At 44.1% G+C, this 18,840-nt stretch overlaps 1 protein-coding gene across 2 annotated transcripts in view; it reads right to left on the bottom strand.

Moving 5' to 3' along the window:
- Window positions 1-1,897: 1,897 nt before the first annotated feature.
- The window catches only part of VIT (vitrin), a 41,968-nt gene continuing 25,025 nt past the window's right edge, over window positions 1,898-18,840 (bottom strand). The window contains exons 10-19 of one of the 2 annotated variants that reach the window (XM_042892680.1): window positions 16,811-16,849; window positions 16,649-16,714; window positions 15,842-15,904; window positions 13,160-13,207; window positions 10,297-10,359; window positions 8,116-8,263; window positions 7,194-7,297; window positions 6,865-7,091; window positions 4,953-5,466; window positions 1,898-4,472 (exon numbers count right to left, since the gene is read on the bottom strand). In XM_042892680.1, the coding sequence (XP_042748614.1) occupies window positions 4,294-4,472; window positions 4,953-5,466; window positions 6,865-7,091; window positions 7,194-7,297; window positions 8,116-8,263; window positions 10,297-10,359; window positions 13,160-13,207; window positions 15,842-15,904; window positions 16,649-16,714; window positions 16,811-16,849 (1,451 nt within the window). In that variant the 3' untranslated portion in view covers window positions 1,898-4,293. The remainder of the gene's footprint in view (window positions 4,473-4,952; window positions 5,467-6,864; window positions 7,092-7,193; window positions 7,298-8,115; window positions 8,264-10,296; window positions 10,360-13,159; window positions 13,208-15,841; window positions 15,905-16,648; window positions 16,715-16,810; window positions 16,850-18,840) is intronic. The other variant, XM_042892690.1, reaches the window with a different exon arrangement.

The following is an 18,840-nucleotide window of genomic DNA, read 5'->3' as shown; positions in this document are numbered from 1 at the left end:
GCATCTTTCCGTGCACTTAGGCGCTCCATCCCTGGTTTTTTCCTGGCTGAACACACGTGCGAAGTGTGTACAGTGCCGCCGATCAGGAGCTGCTCCATCAGCCTTCCCTAATCACAGCAAAGCATGATGCACTTCCTGGGTGGAACATTTGTTTAAAATAAAAATAAGTGCATGAATCTACCCTTCAGCAGAGGATTAAGGAGAGCAAACCACACATCACAGATGGTAGCTCCGTTTCTACAGGAAAACGATCGGAACGACGCTGTTGAGGGGGTGGTATGGGAACCTACACAGAACTGAGTAAAGAAACTCATTAGCAGGTCCATCCTCCTGGTTGGTTGTTTTTTTTTTTTTTAAGCTTGTAGGTGGGCTAAGTGAAGTTCTCATCTCCTCTGTCTCCATGATAGGTAAAATAACCTTTCTAACTTAGTACTACTCCTCTTCCCTACTTATGGGAAAATAGTAATAGGAATTGTCTTACGAAACGATGGTACAATTGCTTTTACTCAGTGTTCTGCCTCTGGAGAGAAAATTCGTGAGATAAGGAGTAGGAGAAAGAACAATGTAGGAGTAACACTCCCACATAGGAGGCCTAAAGACTACTTTGAATTTGAGACACTCACTTACACAGATGTATATTTGCAATGTTTTCAATATAGAGGCAACTTAGCAAATGTGGGTTGCCTGCTACTGTTCAAGACTTCCTCAAAGAGAGGTGATGATGGAAAAGAAAATGGAATGGGATCAATTTGTTTCTGTAACGAGGAGACAGTGCTGGGCAACGCAAAACAACTAGAAGAATGGTTCAGGTGGTGATTGTGTTCAACCATGAAATAATTTAATGTATGTACAGCACAGAAGACTTTTCTTACTGTCTGGTGTTAGGTAATATTTCTGATACGTGATTTGCTTTGACTTGCCACGTAGATAGAGAGGAGCTGATGGGCAGGGTAGTAGATGCGTGAAGGAGATTCAGATTACCTTGGTCCTGTCTGGTTGGCTGTCGGCTTGTTTAGCACCAGTGTTTACTGGCTTCTTGCACTTTTACCCTTCTATGCTAAAGAGTGGCTCTGGAAAGAGTGTGGAGAGGAGAGAAGCTGCTCTGCCAGCTTGTAGAAGAGCAAATTGAGAGCCACAGGGAAAGCTGCTGCCTGCTGAAGCAGCAAAGTGGCAGCAGCTGAGAAGCAAGTGGGTGCACGGAATGGGCAGAGGTGCCACTGGCCTAGCCATGTAAGACCCTGCTGAGGAACCTGAAATGGGTTATTGCCTTTGCTGAGATAACGGAAAAGTGCAGATACTCATGTTGTAAGGAAAGTGTGATCAGAAGCTCCTTTTTGACTGTATATCCAGTGAGAAATTTGGCTCCAGGTCTGCTTTTCTGGATGCCTCAGCCAGGCCGCAGGCCTCACTGCAATGGTCAGGCATCTGATACTGAGTGGCCCAGCATCGAGTGCTGGGATATCTAAACCCTCTTGATTCAGTCCCACATCTAAAAAGAATAGAGCCTGTGTTTTTATTATTTTTTGGCTTCCAAAAGATGTCTGGTTTCAAATAAGACACTATCTTGCAGGCTTAGCAAGATGTGCATACATATTTGAGACCTTTCAGACCAGTAGGCTCTGTTGCAATGTCCGATTCCTCTGACAGGGAATGTGCTGTTCCTGCCCTTGCTTGCTCCCTTCTAGGCTTATTTTTTTTCAGCTGAGCATGTAAAAGAAATGCATCCAAACACTTGTTTGTTTTTTTCCCATCCTTGCTTTGTCTTCTAAAGCCTTGTAGAAACATCAGCTGCACTTGAGAAACTACCATGGCATGGACCATATTTGTTGCCTTTTTTTTTTTTTTTTTTTTTTTTTTTTTTTTTTTTTTGTAACTGCATATATACAAATAGACTTTGTGTGCCTTTGGGACATCTTTATTGCAAAAGATATAGCAACTTGTATTGAGAAGCTCAGAACAGCTTGTATATGTTACAGAAGGAGTTCTGCTTTCTCCAAACCAACATAACTCCTCCAAACATTTATGAAGGGTTGTTATCTTTTATTATTATTACTGACAGTCTTCAGATGTGACAAGTGTTTTTATTGCTATGGAAGGTGAAGGGCTATAGAGGACCACATTCTGTGCTGATCCTCTTCTGTTGAAGGAAGGCTGTACTGGGACTTCTGCGGCTTATGCTCAATTTCACTGTGTTTAAGGCATCTCAGTTTAGATGAGAGTCAGATTAAAAATTAATTTCAAGGTCATCTCAAGAAGTGAATAGAATGGCTTGTTGGCATCTGAGCACCACAGGTGTTCTGTAAAAGTCAAGATTAACCATTTAGACAACAGCAAACCCTGCCATGCCCTAAGCAAATGTTTGATGAGGAAGATAGCTGTTCAGCTTCTCTGTGGAGAGTGAAAACTTGCTGTTGCTCGAAGTTTTCAGTACAAATGAAAATGTCTGTGTTAAAGAACACCTGTGGCTCTGGCTGCAGAGCATAAGCACAGTGTGCAGGACCATCTGCAGAGTGCTGCTCTCCTGTGCTGCCAGGGTATGTCCAGTACGGCCCTGATATGCAGTAGCAAGCTGTCTATTAAGAATTAACCTGCAATATTAAGAATATGAAGTCCCCAGTAAATCCAATGTAAAACCACCACTTCATCCGGCATGGCTTTAGGAATAGTGGCTGGAGCACTAGCAAAGGAACCCTCACCTGGCTCATTTCATCACACTGGGGAATTGTGTTGAATGGGCTGTTTGCAATGCTTTGAAGTATGGTAACTTCTCTGGGAATTTTTAATTACTTCAGTCCCATTTCCAAACAAAGATTTGAAAGATGGTGTCAGTTTTGTTGACAGAAAGGGTGCTCCTTTGGTGGCAGTTTACCCTAATTTGCTTTGTGCGAATGATAACATTAAAAAATTAATTTGTGAGTAAGAGGGGGAATGTGAGCTTTAATACCTTTCAATTTCCTGTTAGTTCCACAAATCTGTGCTGTAATTACCGTAATGTGCATGAACACACATGCATGTACTTGCACTGAAACTTCAGCCTTTTCCTTTGGTAATTTCTGCTTAAGGGATGTATTATTATTATACATGAGACCAGATGGAAACTACCAGCAACTGCTGCTTGCTACCTGCCATGCAGTGCAATGTCAAAAGACCTCTGCGTGCCACTCCTCCCATTGCTGATCAGTGCTTTGGCTGCTTCTCCATAGACAGAACAGCCACGTACTCTGAATTTACTGGGGCTGTAAAGGTGTGTCTTGAAATCAATCCATACAACAGAAGTCCACACCAAATTCAGAAGAGGGTGCCTGTGAATGCTAGAAATACTGCTTTTCCCAGTGTGTAATACAGAGCTTTAAGATATTTTCCTCTTAAGCCTCTTTAAAGGCTCTTGAATAATTATCCTCATGCTAAAGTCTGCTGTAAGCTGTTCTAACTGTGCCATGTTTGGTGATAGAGCAGTGGGGGTCTGAGAAACCTTTCAGACAGTGAGCAACTGAAACCCACAGTTTTTACTGAAGGAGCCTCTTCTGCTTCTGTGGCTCTCCTGCTTTGCAAAGGCCTTGAGCAGCGTGGCAAAAGATGGTGTAAGTGAGCTACTGGGACAAGATTTTTTGTTGTTGTTGTTGTTTAAGCACATTTAATGCAGCACTGTGGGAGATGAGATCCAGCCCCTTCATTGGCTGCTTTGCAGATCTGGGGCTTTATGGGGACTGGCAAATGGATGTGGGTCCCACAGCCCAATCATGGCCGCTTGCTGATTTTCTGGTCTCTGGGTTTGGATGAAGCTCAATACTTGAATTCACACTATCTTCCCAGTATGTGCCTGGGATTTCAGGATGTCAGTCCTATCCTGGATTGTGAGCAATGGGCAGTGTCAGTGGGAGGGGCTTCTACCACAGCAGCAGAGCAGTGTAGCAGCTCTCTGGGGGGTCCTGGCCACTGCAGGAAGCAGGTGGTACATCTTAGTTCTTGTGTGTACCCTGTGGTGGGAATCACCTAAGCTGAGGCTCTATACTATTAACAGCTTTCCAAACAGCTCCATTTACTCCCTCCTTGATGTCTCCTGCTTGTTATTCTATTCCATCCAAATCAGAGTTTCTGAAGCCTGCAGGGGAAAAATCAGTAGCCTACACAGAGCATTATCATACATAAGGACAGAGATGCAATCGACCTCATTAACTGGAAAGTGCCAAAGAAAAATAATTCCAGTATTTGTTGAGCTCAGAGCTGGCATTGTTCCTGTAGCATTGTGTGTTTTCAGCATGACGCCCAAGGATCCTGGCCTGTTCCATTCCATCAGTTCCGTGGCTGTGAGTTAAACTCTGTGCAAATGTTTTGGATGAGTGGATTAACAAATTGGTAGAGGTTGTCAAATTCATCCACAAAGAAGGAGTGCTCCTTATCTGGATCTGTTGCAATGGCTTCCAGTTCATCTTCGGCAGCCCAAGCAACTCCAATGGAGTAAGCTATAACTCCTGGAAAGAAACCCAAGAGATAAGGGTGAGCATAAAAGTTTTAATTGCATTACATTTGATTGGTTAAGACCAATACTGCAGACATAACTACTAGGCCATGAAAAAATTGGCAGTGAATTGCAGTTTTTAATTAATAAAACTAAAAAAAAAAAAAAAAAAAAAAAAAGGTGGCATTGTCAAAATGGAAGAAATGCCTGGTGTCTGCTGTGGAACTGCCCAAGCTCGCTTCAAATGTTATCAAGACAGTAGAAATCCTCTGCAATCTCTTAGGTCTAGCTGCATCTTTCTAGTTCTGTGTTACTTTCAGAAAGTTCCTTATTCAGATGCTGATCTTGCCTAGCAGTTGATGAGACCCCAGAGTGGATGCTATGCTTCCTTCCTAAGGTTTCATCCAATGCCTTTGCATCACAGCAGAATGTATTTCTCTGACCCAAATAAACGTGGAGGTATGGAGGAGCAGATAATGATGGTAGAACTTACCGTTCTGGTGAGCTGTAAGGGCTGGCATTCGGACATCATCGTAAGACCTGCCATCCGTAATGAGAATCATGATCTTCCTCTTGTTGGGTTTGGATTTGGTGAAGAGCTGCTCAGAGGCGTAGCTGATGGCTGCCCCTGTGCTGGTTCCACCACTCCAGTAGTTGATCCTTTTGATAGCACTCAGCACGTCCTGCTTTGTGCTGTACTTATCGAAGCTGAACTCGAGTCTTTGCTCATACGTGTACTGAATGGCTCCAATACGGGTGTCCGTGTCTGAAATCTCAAATTCCTTGCTGATGTTGGCTACAAACTGGAGGACTGTGCGGAAGTTGCCGGTGCCAACGCTGCTGGAGCCATCGATCACAAAACCGATGTCGGCTGAATTAAGACACGTCTTGCTGCAAACCAGCCGGTCGATATCACAGACCCGCTTCACCAAGGGCTGGACGACCTTGTGGAGGCTGAACCAGCTGGGCACCATGATGGAGTAGAAGCCATTTGTTCTGCACACTGCCTGCAAAACACCACAAGTACGAATGCAGTGGAAATTCAGTCTGCTTGTTTCAACTGGGATTTTAGCTAAACTGTAAATTTAGGCTTTTGGAAAGAGCAATGCTGGAGTCTGGAGCGGGCTCTCCTCTAGCTGCCATCTGGTTCCCTGGGAAATACTTCTCTATAGATACTTGTCTCGTCTCTTCCCCTTTTTTAAAGCTGTGGGATGGAGCTGATATTATAGCCATGAAAGAAGTGTAATAACCAGGTTTGCCACCTGTCAAGCTTTTTGAGATAAGTTACACTGTTTGTGGAGAAGGCATCCAAATCACCGAGACGCTGTTTGTGTGGCTCCACCTGGAAGCCCCAACATTTGCCAGATGACAACTTCAGCTCCCTCCCTCCCAGGGTTAGGACAACAAGGATGGATTTCCCTGCTGATAAACCCCTCCTGCCTTGAATTGAAACCTCAGGCTGAAGCTGGTTTCTCCCTGGCTGTACAATCAGAAAAAAAAAAAAGAACAAGAAATGTTAATAAAAGTGTAAAAACCTTTCTCAGTTGTTCTGGCTCTGCCAGATAATTAAGGACAGACAGACAAAAACCATGTTAATGTCTGTTTTTATCACCAAATACTTGGTAGGGAGCAGATCTGCAGGAAGCTGTTAGAGGATCAGGGGGATTTGGGTGAATGTAGATAGAAACCAAGGGGTGGCACGAAGCATGGAGCATTCTCCCACTTGTGCTCTCTGGCAGGCTCGCACAGACTCACTGTAGCTTTGCCATTTTGAAAAATAAATGCAAATCAGGCTATAATCCAATTAAACACTGACCAGAAACAACGGAGTTCTGAAACAGCCTTGAAACTAATGGAAATTATTTCATGGCAGAGCAGTGTGGCTCAGGCAGGAATCTGTTCTCTCAAAATAGCAGATAACTCTGCCGTGCTTCCTGAGCTCAAGTGAGTCTGGAACTTAGTAGATATCTCCTGCCATAACCTTGTGTCACCTTGCTCTGAGACACTATTGAGCAGTGCCAAATGTTAATAGTGCAAAGAGTTGCATTCTCTCTTTTTTTTTTCCTTCTTTTTTTTTTTGTGCTTTGTCATGCTGCTGTACATTCAGAAAATCTTGTCTGCAGGTTTGTGCCAATGCTTGGTCAGCAAAGAGCCATTTGCTTCATGATGAACCTCAGACCAGAGCTTTACTGTGAGCCAAAGTTTGTTCTTAGCAGCTTTCAGACAGGTCACCTTTCTAACTTCAGCACTGCCTAACAGTCTAAGCAGGACCAGAAGTAACCATGAGTGGTAAGAAGGAAGGGAAATGTCTCATAAGTGTGACTGTGCTTAAGCCCCTGTGCAAAATCACTTGAAAAAGGTAGAGTCCAAGGAAGTGTACAGCCAGAGCCCAGCCCAGTAAGTACCTTGTCCACAAAGTTTGGCTCAATAACATTTTGCTTCTCATTTTGAGCAGCTGCTTCAATAGTGACAAAGAAAATGTTGATCCCTGATTCCCTGGCCAGCCTGGAGGCCTCCTCCACCCTGTCGGTTGGCCACCCATCCACCATTACCACCACCACATTGGGCGCTCCACCTCTGTTTCCATTAGCATCTGAGAAGAAGTTCTTGTTGACAAATGAAAGTGCCTTTCCTGAAATGAAAGAGGAGATTGAGGATAAGTTACAGGGCTGGCAGCACTCCAGGCTCTGGAGCCCTCCCTATGCTGAGGGTGTGCATGCAGCCCGTAACCTACCAACATTGGAAAGTCCGCCTTTCTGAGGGATTTTCTCAATGGCGTTTCTTAGGTCCTTGGGGCTGGTGTACGTTTTCAGGTTAAATTCTGTGGAAGGGTCATCACTGGCAGATGGAAAGAAACATGAAGCAGTTGTCAGGTTTTTTGCCTTACATACAGCAGTACAAAAGCTGTAAGAGCTTTCTGTCCTATTTTGCTCCTGGGTGTGAGCAGGAATCGTAGAATTATTAAGGTTGTTTCCAACCTGCAAGATTATCTAGTCCAAACAACCACTCATCCCCACCATGCTCACTAACCATGCCCCTCAGTGCCACATCCACACAGTTCCTGAACAACTCCAGAGATGGTGACTCCACCACCTCCCTGGGCAGCCTATGCCACTGCCTCACCACTTTCTGAGAAGAAATTCTTCCTAATACCCATCCTGAATTTCCTCTGGCAAGCTTTAGCATGCTCCAGCCAGATGTATATCGATGGTGATGGGAGTGGCTTGTCTCTAGCAAGTGTGCTGAATGCCTGACTGCTCCCAGACTGACAGAAAAAGGAGAAGGCGGCAGGCAGGGGTAAGAGACCTTCTCAAAGCAAAGAGTGTAACAGGTTGTGAAGGCAGGTTGACACTGTTCTTTGATATGTTTGTGCCCACTATCCTCTGGGGTTGCTTGGGGGAGAGGAGTGCTGCTCCAGCAGCTCCTGCACAGTGTAACCACAGGTGGAGGTCACAGCATGGAAGCACCAACAGTAATAACAAAAAGAAGTCCCCATGCTGTGAATATGGATGAAAAGATAAATTATCAACGAGGCCACACTAGTGGAATTCTAGAGGGTGTTTCAGTAACAACTGTTTCTAAATATTGCAATTCTCATTTACAGCAATAATGAAACAGAGCTAGGTTTGTAGCCTGGGTGCAGAAGTGGCCCTTACCCGTACTGCACGATGCCCATCAGAGGCCCAGCACTGTTGATGCCGAGGGCATGAGCCACGTTAATGAGGAACTGCTTTTGGAGCTGGAAGCGGCGTTTACCAATGCTCCAGCTCCCATCCATCAAGAAGGACAAATCCACCTTGCAGCCTAAGGAGAGACACAAAGCAGGGAAAATGGTTTTGGTCCTTTTAGTAGTAGTGCTTCTTTTGAAGAGCAAAGGCCTAAAAACTCTGTACCTGGTGACTCTTCCTGCTGCACAAGCTCTACTAAAATGCTTTTGATGGTGACGTAGTGGCTGGCCTGAGCCTGTTTTGTCAACAGCCACCCTGAGGTGTCCCTGGGCACCTGGGGACAGCCAGTGTGTGGGGCAGGAGGTGGCTGTCATTGCACCCGTGCTGTGCCTGCTGGTGAGGTGGTGACAGCAGCTCCCACTCCGTGTTTGACCTGAGCTTCAGTTGTTCCCAAAGCAGCTGTGGGTTTCACCTGTGTGTGTACAGCAGCACAATTTTGGTGTTGCCTGACTCAGATAAAAGCTGTGTCTGTACTCAAACTCTTCCTGCTAGTTACTCAGATGAACCTGATCTTTGTGCTTCTGCATGTGCTAACTGTGGCCCCTACCAGCCTGCCTCTACTTCTCCTCACGTTAGTGGTGAAACATTTGTCAGTTGAACCGTGACTAGGAGTGGAGCAAAATTTGGCTTCACTGGAGCGCTACTGTTTTCTCCTGCCGTCTGTATCTCTTGATTTGTCTCCGATGATGTCTCCTACCAATCAGACTGTCCAAAATCATGTGTTTTAATCATTAGATAGCCTGAAGGCGACAAAGTGCCAATTGTTCTTACTGGCTTATGCAACTGTCTCCCATCTCATTACTTTCAATTCTTTCTCCCGTAGCTGTCTGTTTTTTTAATTCTAATAATGCTGAATTAGAGAAGCGTGACCGAAAAGCATGTTCTTTCACAGCAGAGAGTGAGGCAAGGCTGGGAACCCAAAACAAATAATACCTTAATTAGGAGCCAAATTTTCCTGAATCTCCTGGCCTTAAAAGGGAAATACCTCATGGGATGTCCACATGCATAGTGGAAGTTTCTTAGCTAACGGGATCTGAGATTTACATGCTTGCTCCAACTTAATTCACTGCATTTGAATGGTAAAGTGTTCCTGCACTTGATCAGCAGCAGAACTCTGCTTACGTGTGCTCTGTAGGGAGCTGTACTGAGCTCTGCTTTCCTACAGTGAGTTTGAATCTCCAAGGGCATCCTTCTCCCTTTCTTCTCCTCCCTGTTACTTCTATAAGGTGTATTTGACATTTTTTTGATGAGACAAAACATATTAAGATTTTTAGATGGAGCAACTGAGGGCATAGGAATGCTTGGTTCAGCATTTAAGGTAAAGAGGACTTGAGACAAAAGTGAGCGCTCAGCTGTGGGAGGAAGGGCACAGGAGGCCCTGGGGTCAGCAGGAGGTGAACCCCTCCACCAGGGAGGCTTCCCTTGAAGAGGTGGATGATCCCATCTCTGCATTTGTGGTTTGCTTTCCCTTCCTCCTTCTTGTCTGGGCCTCATTTCAAGACGAGTTAATGGGCAAACCTGTCTTTAATTACAAAGGACTTTGCAAGGCTTGCTTTTCAGAGCATGTGACATCTCCATCCCCAGATGGAGGGCTCCTCAATGCTCCTTCAGCACCCCAGCCGGGGCACAGAACCTCTCTCCTGACTGCGCCCATTTCTCAGGCGGTTTCTTTCCCTCCCACCCTCCGCATCAGAAAGAGCGCCTGTGTGGCCACAGGAGTGTGTGCGGTCATCAGAGTTTGCTTGCCCATCCCTGGCTGCAGCTCATTGCTTTGTTGTCCTGCACCATCGCAACGCCTTGAGAGGAGCTGTGTGTGCCCAGAGCGTGGAGCTGAGCTCACCCTGAACAGGAGCAGTGAGCAGCCATCGTCCTGACACCCAGGTAAGCTACATCTTGAAATGCCTTTCTTGGAAAAGCAAAACCAATTGTATCTGTCAGAGGGACTGGCAGAGAGCACTTGTTGATCCTCTGCAGATGAAAATGTATTCCTTAAGTATCTTAAGTTTTCTTTAAAAAGTCGTAGTTGCTATTTAATTTGAATCCCTTCTAGTAGCAGGTAATTAATAAAATGGTACTGTGTAATTATGACATTAATTCCGATGTACATACTTGGGTTCCCCTGGGAGGTTGTCTCCAGTGGCTTCAGGTTCAGTTCCTCCTTTGAAGCAAAACCTGGAGAAACGGAGGAGAGGAGAGGCTCTGTTGAGGTGTGCTGGTCTGCCCCAGCTCTGGGTGTCTGCAGGGGTGCCTGGAGGAAGCCCCTGGGCTGCTGCTGAGCACCTGCAGTCTGAAGATGCTAAATGTGAGAGGGAAGTGAGGGTGGGTAGCAAGTCCTGGCAACTCACCTCAACCATCTCCATTGCCAGGGCAGCCAGCAGCCCCCGTATGTGAGCACTGCATGTGTAAAGTGGGTGGCCAAGGGACATCAGCAAAGAGCATTACCAGAATCTGATGGCAGCTGTAACAGCTCTGAGCTTGTGCACCACTTGAGCTGGCTGCCAGACTTATTAATGACTGAGCCATAACAGTGCAGAAAATATTCAAGAAAACAGGAAATTCCAACTCCCACCAGTCTACCTTCCACTCTATTTACATCTACCAACTCACCTCTCGTGGGAATGAACACAAGAATACAGCTGCTTGGGGCTGTTTCCCCTGCACGATGAAGCTGTGTGCAGTTTTGGGTCAGGAGAGGAGGTTTTGTTGAGGCTGTGTCCTCAAACTGGTGTCAGACCTGGCACCTGATCCCCTGTGCGTAGCTATAGCGTGCTGCTGGGACATTACTGGGCAGAAGTCTTGCTTTGGCATCTCACTTCTAAATTCAGCTGCCAGTGAGGGAGATACCTTCTGCGGCAGGGATCAGCCAGCCCTGCCAGTTCCATTCCTGTGTGACTGCCCTCTGTCTTTCTCACCCCCGGCATCTGTCACTGGGTAGGACGCTGTGTTGGCTGGGCACTGTGCCTGGCCCTGGGAAGGACATTGGGTGTTCCCATATGAACAAGGTAGGAAAAGGGCACTAAGTTTAGCCCCATTTTATTTATGTTCATTTTTTTTCTTTAAAACCTGAAATACTCAGCAACTTGTCCTTATGACTGTGTGTACTCCAGTGTCGCCTTTAATCACAGGTGTGTAATTTCCCTCAGTAGCAGACCAAAGCCACATTCCACCTTGCAGCACTACGTTCCAACACATAGTGCTTGGCACCACATACATACTGCATTCCTGCTTACCTTATTGCAGGTCATGAAACAGATGGATTAAAGGCTGTTGGGAGGTTAGATACTAACACATGCCTCTCATTTTAGCAGACAAACTTTATGGGGAAGTTAATTCACAGCTATTTCCCTCACATGTGTGTCTGTGCTCAATAAAATCTGCAGTCCATACCTAAAGCTGCCATGAGCTCTGTCAGCACGGTGCACCTGAGAACCATGGCACTCCTCATTCTGGCTGCTGGTGCCACCAGCTGTTCTCAGAGGCTGTGGGTCAGCAAGCTGCTTTGTGCTCACTGTAACAATAAGGTCGCCCACCAAATAACCTTCCCCACTAATTGGGGAGGTGGTCAGAATCTGTGGATTCTGCCAGTCTATTTTAAGGTTGTTACTGCCATGGGAATTTGAACTCACTGCATGGGTAGCCTACTCCATGCTAATTAAAGTTCTCTTCACTGATTGTCACAGCTGTCTATGCTGATTAAACTCCCCATTCATTTCAGCAAGACAGCAGTGACTGCATGCACACCAGGAACCATTCCTTTGAAATGACAATCTGAATTCATCAGACTTTATCACACGGACGCTTCAGATTCTGAGAAACTGTTGATACAACATCCCTTCTCCCACACTCAACTTTTCATTGCATTCAATGCAATTTGTCATTTGGTGTCTCAGGGTGCCCCTCTGCACCACTGGCCCTGTACACTGCGCTGCAGCTTTTTCTAATTAAACCCACTGAAGGCTGGATAGAAACATGCTCACTCTATGGCTCAGAGTGCCACCCCTGGAGAAGGGAAATCTGTTCACGTTTGAGATTATGCAAATTTTGACTGAAGAGCCACTGCCACTGGATTTGCAAACTAATGCAAATAGGCAACACTGCTGGTAGCAGCCAGTGGGAGGATTAGTCACACCTTGGCTTTGGGTGTGTGGGGGGAAGGTCTTTGCAAGGGCCACCAACGTGGCACAGCTCTCTCCAGCAGCAAAACTGGTAATGGAAAAGACACCTTACACTGGATAGTCCAGCTCCTAGTAAGAGCACGCTGTGATGAATTGCCACATCTTTGCATGGACTTTGCATAGTAGACTTTGCATAGTCTACTTTAAATGTTCTTACGGAAAGAGATCCCTTAAATACTGAATGTGTGGGATGTGCACTTGCAAACTGCACCTGGCTAAGAATTTCTCAAGTCTTGATCTTCTGCCTCTTAAGCCTGCTACAAATGTAAAGCTTTTTTTCTCACACACCAGTACTTCTAAAAATGCTGTCTTCTGACTTTTTAAGGCTAGAACATTAGAAAATTTCAGTAATGCCCACTGTTTTTTAATCCACCATTCTCATCTGAATGCCCTTCCTTCTTAAATACATTTGCATCAGAATAATCTGCCATCTTTTTCATTGATGGCATTTCTAGACTGCTTTCCCAGAGGTGGCATTCCCAAAATATCTTCTTATTTACAAGTGAATTTCAGTAGCTAGAACCTCTTTCCTGCAGTACAACTGCCAACTCTTTGCAGAGCTCATCTGTTCTGCTCTCACTTTTGGCAGGAACTTGAGAATGATGAAGGCTCAAAATAATTTTAACTACTAAGATGTAAACGACATACCTCATTTGTCATCTTAAATACCATAATTACTTCTTAGAATGAGACTGTTATCAGCAATGCCATGGGCCTGATGAATAGTGTGAGCTTTCCCCACACATGATGGGAAACAATAATTCCCAGTCTGGTTACCAAATGCTTTAAATATTTACCTGTGTCAAAAAAGCTCAGTCCAGGTTTCCACAAGTCTGTTTCCATTGCTTTCATACATGAAAGAAAAGACAAAGTATTACTGAAAATAATGGAATCACTGGAGATTAAAAAGCTCAGTTTAGAAAAGCCAATTTATATAGTGAATCACTATTCATGAGAAGGAGCTAAGGAAATCAGAAAACTTGGAAACCTTTACAGACACATTTCAAGCCACATTTAGCAGGCTTATGTCACTGGCTCCAGAGCTCTCATCTGTTTTATGTTTCAGTATGCCTCTTTAGATCTGCTTTGGTTATGTTCCTCAGAACTGAACTGACACTGAGACAATTACACCAACTTCAGTATACTTTTGCTTTCCCTAGATTGTTTCCCACTGGAAATTTGCAGTCTACTGATTTCTGTATAGCTTGAACCTGCAAAGACAAAGAAGGTGTCTAAATCTTGTTTGCAGCCTATCAGGCATGTAAAAACTCCAAATTGATGCTTTCATAAATATGACCCCAGCTGTCTGTTTTTGGAGCCTCCAGAAGTACTCCTCCAAAAAATAATGCTTCCCCAACTAGACTGGTGGCTGGCATCCTCCAGATTACAGCCAATGGGTGAAGCATATATTGGTCTGGAAAAAAGAAAAGGGAGCTGTGGGTTTACCAATGTCCTCTAGCCCATGAAACACTGACCTTTCTGTGAGATTACCACCTCACTGTGACTGCATGCGGGCTCCTCTAGCTTATCTGACTATACAACCTCAGAAAAGTCATGTTTTTCAGTAACTCCAGGAAAAGACTGTTTTTTTTGTCAGTAGGAGTAATGGTGGACTCTTTCTAGATTTACTCTTCTCTAGAACAACTGACTCAGATAACTGTGGGTCCTTCCAAATTGCTGTGTATGGGTAATAAGGAGGAGCTGTGTAGGGCTTCTCTGAGCAGTCTTCCCACGGCTCATGTCCTTTGAAAACTTTCTGTAGTGAGAAGACCTGAATGAAGACAAGCACAAGTGCCAAGGATTTGGGTATCTGGCTGCAGAGATGAAGAATGCACTAAATCTGTGTGATTCAGGAATCCAGGCAAAAGCTCTATGCTTGGATGTAGTCCTAGACACATCACAGAGCAAGCTCTCAGTTAAATGTTCCTTTGAAAGGAAAAAGAGTATTCTTTTAAATAGCTAGAGTTTTTCTTTTTTTTGCTTGATAATGCCCACAAAAATCAAGGTTGATTTTTAAAATACTACAAGACTGATATTTAAAACAATGTAAAAAGATCTATAATTGTCAAGGGGTTGGAGGAGGTGGGGCCTTCTTGAGAGCAGACAGGGAGAAGCCAAGCAAACAAATGGTGTGTCAGGGTGGGTGTTTTCCAAGCAAATCTTTTTGCTAACCTGAGCTGAATAGAGAAGCTCCTTGACAGCACAGCTCAATAGCTGTTGTTTGCTGAGCAGTGCGCACTCGCTTTGCAGGATCAAGAAAAACAGCTCTCCTTTCCAAGAAAGCAAGGAGTTGTCCAGGAATTTCCCTTTGACCGTGAGAAAAATTGGCTGCTTGGAAGCAGCTCATCTGAGCCGCCAGGACCCAGGCTGAGAAAAGATCAGGGCTTGTAGGGAATACAACAAGTATATGTTTGTGGGATCTTTTTCTCTTGCTCTGTGGCTGTGAAAACAGTTGTTCATTATGGAATAATTGTGCTTTGCAGTCATCTTGGGAAGTCTTCAGATACGTAAGGTGGGAACAAACTGTGATTGATTTAAACAAGATTCAGCACAGCATTCCCCTGCTCCTTTGGCAAAGATTTGGACAGACTGAGGCTTAGTCAGCACATCACAGGGCTCTTCCCATTTCCCTGCCATACCAGGTTCTCTCTCCTGTACACAGTGTAATATAATTCGTGCACTGCTTTGTTAGGCACTTTTACAGGCAACGTGTTTGCTCTGCTGCTCTGCATGGGTACATATTGTACATATTGCCCACCTGTTTCCCTTGTGATGATGGGCACTGGATTTTGACATGGCAAAGAGGATTGAGAGAAGATAACAATTTAACAATTATGAGATTTTAAAAAAAAAGAAAAGGCTGTGATTTTGGTATGGCCAAAAGAACATGAGAAAGACAAACATGGATGGAAATGAAGGAACAGAAATGGACTGAAATAAACAGGAATAACGTTAAAACAAAGTAACAGAATAGAGCACCCCTGAGTGCTCTGGAGCCACCTGAAGTTGCCAGCAGCCTTCCAGAGTGCCACTGAAAGAACTGTTTGCTGATGAAGTGGATGGTGAATTGCACAGCTGGGAAAGAAGAAATGCATCAAAGATGTTTAAGACAACTAATCATTGTTAAGACAATCCCTGTGTTGCAATCAGTCTGGAGGTTCCTGAGAATGACAGGAACAGCAGAAAATTTATCTCTACCATAGACCTGATAGGCTGCACGGGGCTGAGGTTTTGTTCCTCATTTTGACTAACAAATAAGGTAAATTACAAACACTGTGGTAGAAATTGATTCCTGCAGCCTGAAACAACAGCTCACTAGTGTCCAATCTGTCCACTGACTCCTCATTCTGGAAGCTGCTGGCTGGCCCTTCAGTACACAGAGAATTCGTCTGCAGACCAGCATATGGGTTAATTTAGGCTTACTAAAATCATGAAAGAAGGCAGAAAGAAGGCAGACTGCACTTAGCAGTCTGGCTCACCCAGATGGGCTGGAGACCCGGCAGGCCTGCGGATGGTGGCAACAGGCTCTTGGCGCTGAATACCTGCACAGTGTGAGAGAGAGATGGAGGTTAGATGCCATCTGGCCAGGATAGACAAGCATGAAAGAAAAAAGAAAAAAAGAAGAAAAGAAAAAAGAAAAAAGAAAAGAGAAAAAAGAAAAAAACACCACCAACAAATAAGACCCAAACAAACAAGCAAAAAAAAAAAAAAAAAAAAAAAAAAGGAAGAATTTACAAGCTTAGGGAGAGTGGCAAAAGCAGAAGAAAGGAGTCTAAATGTTAGTAGATACTGTAGTTCTCTAGTGCACTGGAGCAACAAGCAGCGGGTCCTGAGATGCTGACCATGCTCAGGAGGTGGAAACTGAAAGAAATCGTCAGGCTGCCAGAGAAGCTGTGGTGCCCCATCCCTGGAGGCAATTAAGGGCAGGTTGGATGAGGCCCTGGGCAGCCTGAGCTGGTGGGTGGGAGCCCTGCCCACAGCAGGAGGTTGGAGCTGGGCAGGCATTAAGGTCCATTCCAACCCAAGTCGTCTGTGATTCTATGATTCCTCTTGAAGTTAGGCCTATAGACCCCAAGACACAAGTTCTCCTGACATTTTGCATTAGTGAGTATTATAAAGTACCCATATAAATAGGTTTAGGATATTGTTCTGAGAACAATTCTACGTTTAATCATTCCTTTTTATTTGTTGTTTCTAGAAGTTATGCTATTGCTGTGCAATAACTACAGTAATGTCTGCTTTTTAGAGGTGAGTGATGGGGAGAAATAAGAAAAGTGATTGATTACCTGCGTTACCTGCATTGGGTCGCAACATATTCCTGTTACTTGCAGATGTGGAAGTGCCCCTGAATGCTTTGAAAATATTGCATTGGTTAGCAAATAGAACTGAAAGACAATGTTTTCTAGCATTCTAGCAATAAAGATCCAGCTAGTTGGTTCAATACATACCTGTATTCAGTCCTCTTCCTTGTGAAGCCTGAACTTGTCCTGAGCGGACATCAAAATGAAGAAGTGTCAGTTGTACTCCATGTTTGGTGCAGAACTACTGCTACCTGAATCTTATTTTATTGCTATGAGAGTTAGTTGCTCACAGACAGAGGGCTTTCATTGATATCCATTTTCAGATGTTAAAACTCTACATTTTAAGTCAGCTTAAAGAAAAACTGCCTTGTTCAGCCTAGTTAGATTAGTTAACATTCACTTCAGTTATGAGTACGATTTTAATCATTTCTGCTTTGCACTTAAGTTGTTTTTAGTTACTGTTCTGATTTGCTTTCCTTAATAAGTTTTGTTTCTCAATTGCTCAAGCTCATTATCTGTTCTTATTTCTATTTCAATGCTATCCAGTTGTGTGAAGAATGTTAGAAAGAAACCAAAACAAAACCCAGACCAGATACCACACTTCCTGCACAGAGCTTACTATCTGAGACAAGAGCCAGTGAGTAGATACAAGCAAGCAGGCAGACTGTAAATAATGAAACAATAACAAAAACAATGTGGGAGAATTAATGTGTCTGAAATGTCTTCATTGCTGTCTACACAAAATGCTTTTTTAATGTGATTGTGTTAATACATTAAACTCCCACTGTTCAAAAATACAGAATTCTCAAAGCACTTGCAGATGAAGATTGTTTTCAATCATGCTTTTCTTTTCATTAATTGCTCTTCAGAAGCTTGTTAACATTCCAAGGCCTGCTGAAATTAGTAGGAATGTTTTAGCTGACTTCTGAGAACAATGGTCCCATGAGATATTTCTCAATAAGATATCATAAATGAGATCATTTGTAATGGTTATCTAAGAAAACAGGAACTGCTGCTACTTGCAGGCTTCATGTAACAAAATTAAGTGACAGCAAATAATGCATGCATTACCCAAATTTGAACATTTACAGAGTACTGGAAGCCCTTTGATGGGATTTATGTGAGCTGTCCTGAGAGACTATGAAAATTTAAAAGGCAAAGAGATAACAGGCTCCCCTGCTAGGCTTTTAAACTTTGTAGGCTTCTAGCTCTGTGTCCAGGTGATCTGCAGGCAGCATAAGATAACTTCTTGGTTCTGGAGAGTGAGATCTACTTATGCAGCAGCACAGTATGGAGTCGGGTGCTCTTTTCATGCCCAAGATAGGTATGTACCAAAGAATGGGAAGAAAATTAACTTTGAGCCTGAAAGCTTGCCTTAGTTTGGGATTGCCCGAGTGTTAGTACTTACAAGGCCACTTGAAACAGTGCACATGAGGGTAAGAGAGAGATCAGTTCCTAAGTCCTGTGCACCACAATTTTTGTTCTGTTTCCACACTTGTTACCCACTTGGTTTGCTTTCTGTGCTGCTTTTGATGGTGCCACGCTATCACAGTTCATCACAAATGATGAAAACAGGTTTGAGAAGGTGAGCAGCTACTCCACTAAAGAAATATGAATTCCCTCTGCAACTTAGTCAGCATCCCTGGCAGACTAAGCATCCAAAGAGAAAAGGCTGTATCCAAAAACAGGCTCCATCTGTTTCCCCCTCATTGCAGTCCTTATCCAGTGCATTCCACTCCTATGAGCCAGGATGGTTTCACACTGTTGGATGAGAGCTTTCTATGTTGCTTATAATGCTATTGTCTCTCCAGTCCCTTCCTATTTTCTTTTCTTGCTACTGTGGTAAGTCACAGTTGAGGGTGAAAGGTTGTGGTAGGCAGCACCCAGCTCGAGGTCACTGGCTGAAAAGAAAAGAGGTGAGGCTGAACTGTGCAGGGCAGAGTGCAGAACCAAAAGCATCATTAGAAACTCCAGCCTGAATAATATGAGTGAGTTATAAAGGCTCCTCAGATAGAAAAAGCTCATTAACTACTTTGTATGTGGTTGTAACTTCGTTTTCTTCCTTTCTTTCTTCCCTCCTTTCTTTCTTCCCTCCTTTCTTTCTTCCCTCCTTTCTTTCTTTCTTCCCTCCTTTCTTTCTTTCTTTCTTTCTTTCTTTCTTTCTTTCTTTCTTTCTT

The sequence above is a fragment of the Lagopus leucura genome, unplaced genomic scaffold, assembly GCF_019238085.1.
Source record: "Lagopus leucura isolate 7727_CA_CO unplaced genomic scaffold, USGS_WTPT01 Super-Scaffold_73, whole genome shotgun sequence".
Taxonomy (NCBI): domain Eukaryota; kingdom Metazoa; phylum Chordata; class Aves; order Galliformes; family Phasianidae; genus Lagopus; species Lagopus leucura.
Note: the sequence above shows the minus strand (reverse complement) of the source record. Positions and strands in the feature narration are given on the sequence as shown.